Here is a 10,074-nt window from a genome sequence, read left to right as displayed (position 1 = left end):
AAACTCAGGTAAACCATGTAGATAAGACAATAACCCTGGGTTATTTAAGGATGCTCAAAAATCTATAAAAAAAAAAATTGTGCTGTATATTGGATGAGTGTTGAATTCATTTGACCCCCTTTGTTGTCTTTTACAGGAGCGACCAGACTTTTCTTGTGGTTGTGTGGGGAATGTGCACTTTAAACATGAGAGGATAAGTCTTTATTAATTTGGGGAAATTATTAAAATATATTTTCATGGAAAATCTTATTAATCAAATGCTGACTAAAGTTAAAGGACAGATGATACAATTTTTTTTCTTTGGAAGAGACTTAATATCATGTGACATGTTTAGACAAAGTGGATAATGTTAAGAATGTTGTCTCCCTAGAACTGGAAAATGAAATAGACTTGGAAAATATTAGTAATATTTCAATAAAATAGCAAATATGGACATATCACACTCAGTAAAGGTTTACAGGTAAAAATAAATTTCAGAATATGTTACTTTGATGCTAAAAGTGTAATATAAACTTGACAAAATTATACCAAGCCAGGTGAATTTTATGAGGAAAAACAAAATGACGAAAAATCTTAAAAATCACATAGGCTGATTTTTTACCATGTTGCTTTTCCCAATAAAATTCACATGGTTTGATATATATTTCTTAAGTTTATATATATACATATTCTGAAATTTGTTTTCACCTGTAAACCTTTACTGAGTGTGATTTGTCCATTATTTGCTATTTTGTATATTTTTTTCAACCCACAGTATTCTGTAATAATTTTTTCCACCAAAAGTAGAAAGTTTGTTAGAGCGCTTCCCCTGAAATTGTAAATAAGTGTGATTCTGTTGAGGGGTAATTCCGTGTTATTCGGTGTAGGGTACATGTACCTTGTGATATTATACTACTACATATGCGTTGATTATTTTTTACAAAAACAAGCGCCCGTGCTTTTGTCCGACTCTCAGAGTATGTTCAAAAACCAAACCAAATCTACGTTACGAACATATCAATGTCGGCAATAAATAAATGCTGCTCTCACATTTTTGAGGAACATTGAGTGCACAAATTGTAATATTAATATCAAATTCAATGCAAGATATATATTTGTTGCTTTAATAATTCAATCTGATATCAATTTTACAATTTTATGCGCTGAATGACTTACAAAAATTTTAGCAGTATTTATCTATTCACTTGACTTATTAAAAATCGTAATGACTGCTTTTAAATATGTTGAATTTTACTTAGGTATTTCATATTGTATTTCATAAATGATAAGAAATTAAATTGCTTTTTTCCCGAATCCGAAGTTCATCGAAGATGTTTTTCTTTTGTTTATTACTCAACATCCATTTTTGTAACCGACTAAAAGACTGTAAAGATTTTTTTAAGTTCAAAATAGGAAACGATCTAGATGACTTGTATTACAATTTTAACGGAGAGAGTATATTAAGAAATTTATGCAAATAAATATTGAGGTATTTTCTTTATCTATACATAAAAATAAACTTAAATCACTGATAAATCTAGATAAATGTACAATGTAAGACTGGCTCCACAGTTCCTTGTTGCGAAAAATTAGCTGATAATTATTAAGAATATTTAAAAGGAAATTATCAAGGGAAAACGAAATGTTTATAAATTACAAGTGCTAAATAGACATAAATAATATGCCTTAACAAAAACCTTTGCACCTTAAAGAAACCAATCATATACATGTATGTAATGGATATATGCCGAATACTGTTCTATATGTAAAATTATCAGACTGTTTGAGGCCCGTTAGGGCCGAAAACTGTCTGATAATTTTACATATAGAATAGTATGAGGCATATATCTTACTTAAAACATTGCCATTTAAATGTCCAAAAGTTACCTGGAGTAGTCCGATAATAACACAATGGGAGTTTAGGCATCCATTGTTTTCTACCCATCTGATAAGTAGATAAAAGAAATGAGACAATAAAAAAAGTGAGTGAACTCTTGTTTCGTTTCATTCATTCAATGGCAGTTGTTTAGTTTAGCAGGACAGGGGTCCGGTGGTGAAAAATATTTGGGGGAACAATTTTATTTATGATGTGCATAAATTGACATTGATACCAACATAATTTTGGGTGATATTATAACCATCACCATGGAAAGTAAAAAAGCGGATTTTTACCCTGAAGTTTTAGTTTAGATAATGGAAATATTCTCAGGTTTTAAAAGTGTGGCCATCGGGGAACAAACATAAAATAAGGAGTTTTTCAGACTCTTTTGCAGAAATGGATTTAAATTCGCTTATTCAAAGTGCTGCATCAAAAATTCTTTTAAAGAGTGGAAAGCATTAATTTTGTGGAAGGTTTAAACTTCTTTTTTTTCATGGATTTGCTATTTTGTAGCAATTTAATTTCCTTGCATTTGCTTTCCCTGAATTTGTTTCCTAGCATTTTTATTGGGGGTTTCTGGACATATTTGACCTTTATTTCACTCTTCTTTTTGTTTTTTAAATACCGTCCGATTTTGTTATCATTGCCGTCCGATATTATATTATCAGACTGGTAATTATTATTATCGGACGGCTACAGGTAAATTTTTAGACTGCAAGAACAAAGGCATGACGTCACAGCAATGTTTTAAGATGAATGATTTATATAAAAGATTGTCTGAAAACGAGAAATAAAAAAATATATATATAAACAATAGTGATAAATCTGAAAAAAAATATATATAAACATCTATGAAAAGTACATGAAATACGAATCTGGGAAATTAAATTCCAGAGGTGGGATCAGGTGACGAGGAGAAAGAGGCACAAATCAAACTAGATAATCTGCTACTGTAAGTAATAGAGTATGTCACCCCGAACTGAACCATAAGTTGTAACATGCTTAAAGAAATGAGTATTGATCACAGTAGAAAAAGCACCCCCTCTTCATTCCTTTCACGTACAAACATGACTTTTTTCCCGTTAATTCCCGATCATGGCAAGGAGCATATGACGGGTATGACCAGTTTGCAGAGGATGCTCACTCCTCAAAAGCACCTGATCCTATCCTTGATGTTCTAAAGGTCTGTCTTTGCTCTGCTCCAAAATTTGTATTGTTTAATGGACCTTTGATCTTGAATGCAAAAAAACTACTGCATCTTAACATCCAGACATGTGTTTTTGCACATATGCTTTGAGAAATTGTATCTAGAGCTATAGTTTTTATCTTTAGTTTAAATTGACCCTGTGGTTATTGAGAAGCTAAAAATGTTAAGTCACTGTGTTAACTGTCAGTTAGACAGCCAAACATTGGACAACAGATGTTCAGAAAAGCTGTGCTTATAAAAAAAAACTACTCAGGGGGGATCAGGGATAGCATATGGCTAGTGTTTTAGAAATACTTGTTTTGGAGTTTTTTTTTTTATATCTACAGCATTGTTTATTGAAATGTCATTCCAAACCTAAAGTTTTTTAAAACATTTTTAAATGATAATGAAACTTCTGATTCCAATACAGTAATATGCACATTTCTACTGAGGATTTCCAAGATACTGTGAGAGTATATTTCTGTCTGTCTACTTCTATATCTTTGCATTAAATACCTATCTTACAAAAACAATATCCATGTGATGACAACCTTTATTTTGAAAAAATAAATTCATGTATACAGAGGATAATGGTTATATATAATGTGGTTAAAATACCTCTTAAAAACACAACAATAAAATTTTTCGACTTGCAAATGTTTCAAACTGGAATGGAAAAAAAAAAACAAAGCAGAAAGTTAAACTCAGAATAACTAAACTTAACATTGTACATAAATATTTAATACTCATAAATCTTACATTTTCCACACCCTCTACAATTGTGTCATGAAAAATCACAAATTTCTCAGAGCCCAGTTTAAATCCATATTCATGTACAATAAAGAAAAAAAATGTTGCTTAAAAAAATAATTTACAAAAAAATAATGTACCAATTTCACTAAACCTACAAACAATAAACACAATAAAGACATATGCTCTAAAACCCTTGCAAGTTACAATGTACTGAATTTTTCTAACTTGAGAAACTAAAAGCAGGTGTTATGGAATTAATTTCCTCTATTACCATACTTGCTTGACTTCTGCTTTCTCTATGAAATATTCTTGAAATTTTACAGTAGTGTGTGATGTAAAAATTTAGGAATCAGAGATAATTTTTATGTCACTGCACCCAGTCAATTACTCTCTAAAGCATCAAATTTGTTGAAAGACAAAAAAGGAAAATAAAACATTGTGTAAGAAGGTATGTTTACCGGCAATTGAGAGGAAATATTCAAATAGTATTAGAGCCTGGATTTTTTTAAATCCTTGGTTTTTGTCTAAATATATATATTTCTCACAGGTTATTACATTTTCATACAGATTCCCTTTGAGTTTAACAACAAAGTGATAAAACACTGCCAATATTTTCAAAGTAAAGAGTGTACAACAAAACTTGTTTAGTATGAACACGGATATAGCGAATTCACGGTTATAACGAAGTTGTTTTGGATCCCCAGCTATATAAATTGAACGTATTTCTTATTTGGATATAACAAATTACGGATATAGCGAAGTAAATTCATAGGTCCCCATGACTTCGTTATAACCGAGTTTTACCGTAAAATGCAGTGGTAAGCAATCATTAATTACACAGACTTATGGATATGTAGTACATACATGTAGTACTATTTCATGAAGAACAATACAATGTTTGAGCTCATCCACTGTGTACACTTAGGAACTCATAAAACCTTAAATAAAATGATCACAGACACATGCATATTTCAAACATCAAACTGTAAATAATATTGCATATATAGAGGGAAAAAATCTATAGAAAAAGAACATTGATTTTCACAAAAAAATGCATCATTGTCACCTGAAAATATTTAACAGTTACATCACTGCATACAAGAAAATCTGTACAAGTTCTAACAAAACAGAAACATGTTTATAAAACATTCATAACAATTGCAAATTCACCTTTCTTCTGATGGCTCACCCTAACATGGAGATTATTAGATTATGACAACAAGATTCAAATAATAATCTGTGATGTACTAAAAAAAAGAACTTTACCAAGTGAGAAGTTTCAGTTCACAAATCTGAGTGAAATGACTTCATTCTCAGTTCACAGCACATACTTGTAGTCTAACTACTATACAAAAGGAAATGAAAAGTGCTAAAATAAAAGGAATTGAACTGAAGAAAAAATGAAACCATTTCTAAAACCCAACATCAAATCAATGAAAAACCGATTTTGACACAGTTGAATATCAAAATGGCACACATTACACATGTTGAATATAAAATGGTGAGATCCCAGCATTATATAAATTTTTAGCTTTACATCCTACATCGCTGAATATACAACGTTAACGGTGTGAAATACTCCTATAATCATCCTAGACCAGCTGATTCAGTTTGTGCATGTGACATACACACAAAGGCTGGGTGGAATGCTGTTAGTTTGATAATGCCTGAGATTGAACAGGGTTGATCTCTTGACCAGAATTTGTGTCAGTTACATATAGAAACATTGTAAACCTCACGATTTATCATCGGTCTCACTCCCACTGCTAGTGGACTGCACAGCTACCGAGTCTGGAGCGCCATCTTGTGGTGAGTCCGAGTCAACATCCTGATAAATCATTTACAACAATTAAACAACTAATTACAGCAAAGGTGTACCCATTTAGCTCCATTACGTACTGGGATATTTAATCCTACATAGAAAATTGCAAACTATTGTCCTTGCCCTTCAACATTGCATGATAACGTTTAAGTTATATTTTTTCAACTCCGTATTTTATAATTAGCCATCTTGTCAAAGTTAAACGTCAAATTAATCTATTTATAACTTACTCCATTAGCTTTCTGGTGTAGAGCGTGTAGAACAGCATCATGTACTGTTACAAACAAGTTGTGTCGGTCTAAGCAACTAAAGAAACCCGTCTTCTCAAGCATTTCTCGAATTCCAGCTGACAAAATGTAAGTCAATTCATATAAAAATTATGTCTAAGAGACATTTACACTAAATGGATTAATCTTTCTCTTTAAAATAACACTAAAAACAATTGTGAAATGTACACAAAGAAAAGTAAAGTTTAAAAATCTTTGAATTTTTTAGCTTACATGTAAGTGTTACAAAATTTACCTTTGCAAAACGCCAAGTGAATTTTAATGTCAATTTCACGAAAGTCATTGACAACCTGGAAGAATTAATAAAAAATATTATGCAATTTGAAGAAAATCGTTTCATTGACATTACATGTATGTTTTTTTATCTGTAGAAAAATATCAATCTTATGTCTGATTAATAATATAGAACAATTAATTCATAACAAAAATATATACACAGTATATATATTATGTACATTATAATAAAAGCATGGGCCAATTATACTGAAGCATTATATGTAAAAGAAGAGATAAAAAAAATAGGTCCCTTAAAACACTTACTGATGTGAGGGCTTTCACGCCCATGGCATCAATAAAACTCCATGTAGAACAATCAAAGATGATTGTGTCAAAGTCGACCTGTGGTTCTACAATGGAGGACTGGAATTCTGAAATCTGGGTCTCGTTCCCATTCACCGCCAGCTCAACCTCATCAGTGGAATTCTGTATATATACAAGATATTATTAAAGTTTTCTCAGTACCTTCACACAACTAGAAAACTGACTAGTCAGCAAGGGCCCCGCTGAGGGGTAGAAATATAAGGGTGCAGCTCATTGAATGAGAGTTTTACTTCATTACATTTTTTTTCAATATATGAAGATTATAAGTAACAACTGTATTTTTAAAATTTCAAGATAATTCCTGAATGTCCAAAAACCTGTAAATAGTAACCTTGTATTTACATAAAACACGGAAAACCTCTTGTCTTATAAAAAAAAAACTAAATTAAATGTGTATTTAAAAAAGATTTAAGCAGGTGTTTTATAAAATGCAATCCTTCAGTGAATGCAAATATCACCCAGGGTTGACCTCAACTTCAAAACAAACATCAGTTAATTACAGACAGAGGTGTTCATTAATCTTCATGTGACAGATAAAGATAAGCCTCTAAATTTTCTGCAGCAAGCAAGATAATTAATCCCAGGGGATTAATTGTATTGCTCTCTCATCCTTTTCTTCTAAATTTACAATAAAAACTTTTTTCAGCACTGACAGAATGGGGATATTATCTGATTACCTGTTAAAATTAACAGCATTAAGGCAGCCAAAAAAAAAAAAATACCGGTAATTAAAAAAATAAAGTAGTTATAATAAATAAAGATATCTTAATATACAATATATATATCTTGATTTTAGAATTCAATAAAATTATCATAAATCATTGTGTACGGTATTTTAACCAAAATAAAGTATGAACATTATTTCAAATTCATATTTCAGAGAATGTACACATCATTCAAAATCGACCTTAACTTCAAAACAAAGTTCATTTGCAGACAAAGGCGATACAGTAATTAATCTCAATGTGACAGATAAAGATAATGCTTAAGATTTTCTTCATGTGGATGGTTAATTAATCCCAAAGGACAATTGCACAGCCTTCCCAGTTTACAATGGCAACATTCTCAGGAGTTACCTCTCTTTGCCCATTCACTATTATGCATAGTTAAGGCATCTACCCCACCACCCCAGCTCCAAACCAGAAGACATAGAGAACCAAACTTAGCATCAAAATATGTATTTCTGCCTACTGAACAACCATACCAAATTTGAACTTGATTGGTCAACCATAAAAAAAGTTATTAGAAAAAAACAGAAAATTTGTGGACGGAAGAATGACAGACTGACAGACGGACAGACAGAGTGATTACTATAGGGCACCCGCAAATCCTTGCGGGGCCCTAATAAATAGCAAAATTAGTTTTTTTTTCTTCATGTTCAATATTATCTAAATCTTGCTCAGAAGATAGTAACATACCAATATTAGCTTAACACTATATAGGAAAGATAACTCTGTCATGTTCAAGTTAACTTGGATTCCTTGAGTTTGAAAAATCATATTTTTTCCTGAGATTTTTTTTATAATTACCATCAATATCTACTAGATTACTTTCTTTACCATTAACAAATTAAGTGATGATTAACTGTCAAAATCACCTAACACTGATGAAAATATTTACATGTAAAATTAGGAATGTGGGCAAAAGTGTTACTGAAATAAGGCAAGTTATATATATAGATTATATTTTGTAATTTTTATTTTCATTCCTTTAAATTTAAGTTTACATTAACTAATAACAACAAAACTACACGGTTACATGTATTTTTTAAGTAATTTAGATTAGTTGATATGCTAACAAATGAAGAGTTTATTACATGTACCTTGAATGTTATTTTGTCAAACTTGTCTTTCTCTTTCTGTATGCGATGCCTAGCTGTTTCCATGTCCTGTTTCACATGCCGTGGGTTACAGGTGAACTTAAAAAGACTGTTTTTAAAATGTTCCACACTCACAAAAAATAAGGCATTTTCAAACCGGAAAATCTTTACACGAGGAATTTCTTGTGCCTGAAAAAAAAATGTATATTTTTTTTTTTGAAAATGGAATTTTGAATTGAAAGTCTTTTTAGTCAAAAAAATTTCCAACAAATGCTTTATTATAAATAAAACTTTAACACAAGTAGATAAAAGAATAAAAAAAATGTTTTTAGAAAAATAGAAATACACTTTCTGTATAAAAAAAAATTGAAAAGAAGTCTTCCAAGAAGATCATGGTAATTTAGATTTAATTAAGTCTTGTTTAGGCCAAAAAAAATTAATCAATAGTTTCTCAGGCACCGCCGCATCAGTTCAAAAACGGCCGCATGGATCAATTTTATTGATATATTGAAAAGGGAAATAACCCAATTTTCTATTTTTCCAAGTTGAAGAAGAAAATCGAGTTAATCCCCTTTTCATTAATGCTAAGGTAGACGTTTTTATTAGACTTCTAAATTGACAGTATTTTATGAATTAACTTTTAAAGGAATGTTTGGAATAACATTATTCAAAGTTGAATATATATTATAACTAATTTCAGAGAACAAAAACTGAGAATTAGTAGATTATTATCATTTTATTCAACAATGACTTAAAGGTTTAAAACCTGCTTCCAAAAAAAAAAAAAAAAAAAAAAAAAAAGCCTGCCTGCCGCATTGGATTTTGATTTTTTTGGCCTGAGAAACTATTTATTAATTTTTTTTGGCCTTACCTCTTTGTAAACAGAAATATCTCTGTAGATGTCAGTCCCTGGTATCTGCCCCATCACACATACATAAGGTCTGAAAATTTATAAGTATCATTTATACACAATGAAAGAGAAAGAATACTGTCAATTACTTTTCAAATCTATTCAGACAAGTCTCCAGATTGAAAACTTTTAGAGAAATATTTAAGGGCCATTGATAAATCTCCCGTTAATTAAAAGAAAATTTGAAATTCAAACAATTAAAATTTTTTAATCTAATACTTATAAGAAGTAGAAAACAAACATGTAAAGAGACTGTGGGCTTATTCATATAATACTACATACCTCTGTACCCTATATACAACAGTGAATATAGCTACAATAACTCCAAATAACAGTCCTAGATCCACATCTAATATCACAGTGGCCAGGAAAGACAGGATCCAGATCAACTGTAATTATAGATAAGATTATATTGTAAACAAATATGGAGTTTCATTGTAATCAGAGATAGAGTATTTTTTATAAAGCTGATTGATATATCAATAGTCTGTTCACATAAATATCAATGTACCAGAAAAGATAACACCAAGAAATTACAGTTGAGCCTATGTAAAATGGACGGTTTAGTTCCCATGCAAATCTTCAAGATAAATTATCTAAATAACTTAAACTCATCTAGTATACATAGATACATGTATATGAGTATAATTGATTCCCATGAAAATCACAAAATAGCTGAAACATCCATATCAACAAGGCTCCACTGCAAGTAGAACTTTTAACTTACAAAATCAATTTTGGACAATTTCCAGAGTTTAGGAAGTTCCAGGAACTGACGGAACATCCCCTTTAGAGCTACAATAATGATTGCTGCCAGAACACACTGAAAAGTAAGAAAT

General features: G+C 30.6%; 1 protein-coding gene across 3 annotated transcripts in view; it reads right to left on the bottom strand.

Annotated features, from left to right (window-relative positions):
• The window catches only part of LOC134246747 (prestin-like), a 106,772-nt gene that overhangs the window by 73,065 nt on the left and 23,633 nt on the right, over nucleotides 1-10,074 (bottom strand). Inside the window, exons 11-18 of one of the 3 annotated variants that reach the window (XM_062729114.1) lie at nucleotides 9,963-10,058; nucleotides 9,518-9,624; nucleotides 9,197-9,266; nucleotides 8,329-8,514; nucleotides 6,447-6,608; nucleotides 6,142-6,196; nucleotides 5,850-5,965; nucleotides 5,532-5,625 (exon numbers count right to left, since the gene is read on the bottom strand). In XM_062729114.1, coding sequence (XP_062585098.1) covers nucleotides 5,533-5,625; nucleotides 5,850-5,965; nucleotides 6,142-6,196; nucleotides 6,447-6,608; nucleotides 8,329-8,514; nucleotides 9,197-9,266; nucleotides 9,518-9,624; nucleotides 9,963-10,058 — 885 coding nt within the window. In that variant the 3' untranslated portion in view covers nucleotide 5,532. Of the gene's footprint in view, nucleotides 1-5,053; nucleotides 5,626-5,849; nucleotides 5,966-6,141; nucleotides 6,197-6,446; nucleotides 6,609-8,328; nucleotides 8,515-9,196; nucleotides 9,267-9,517; nucleotides 9,625-9,962; nucleotides 10,059-10,074 lie in introns of those variants that run through there. The other 2 variants (XM_062729113.1, XR_009987704.1) reach the window with 2 other exon arrangements.

Source organism: Saccostrea cucullata, unplaced genomic scaffold, assembly GCF_032062105.1.
Source record: "Saccostrea cucullata isolate Sc308-1 unplaced genomic scaffold, CSIRO_AGI_Scuc_v1 ctg159, whole genome shotgun sequence".
In the NCBI taxonomy this organism is placed as follows: Eukaryota; Metazoa; Mollusca; class Bivalvia; order Ostreida; family Ostreidae; genus Saccostrea; species Saccostrea cuccullata.
Note: the sequence above shows the minus strand (reverse complement) of the source record. Positions and strands in the feature narration are given on the sequence as shown.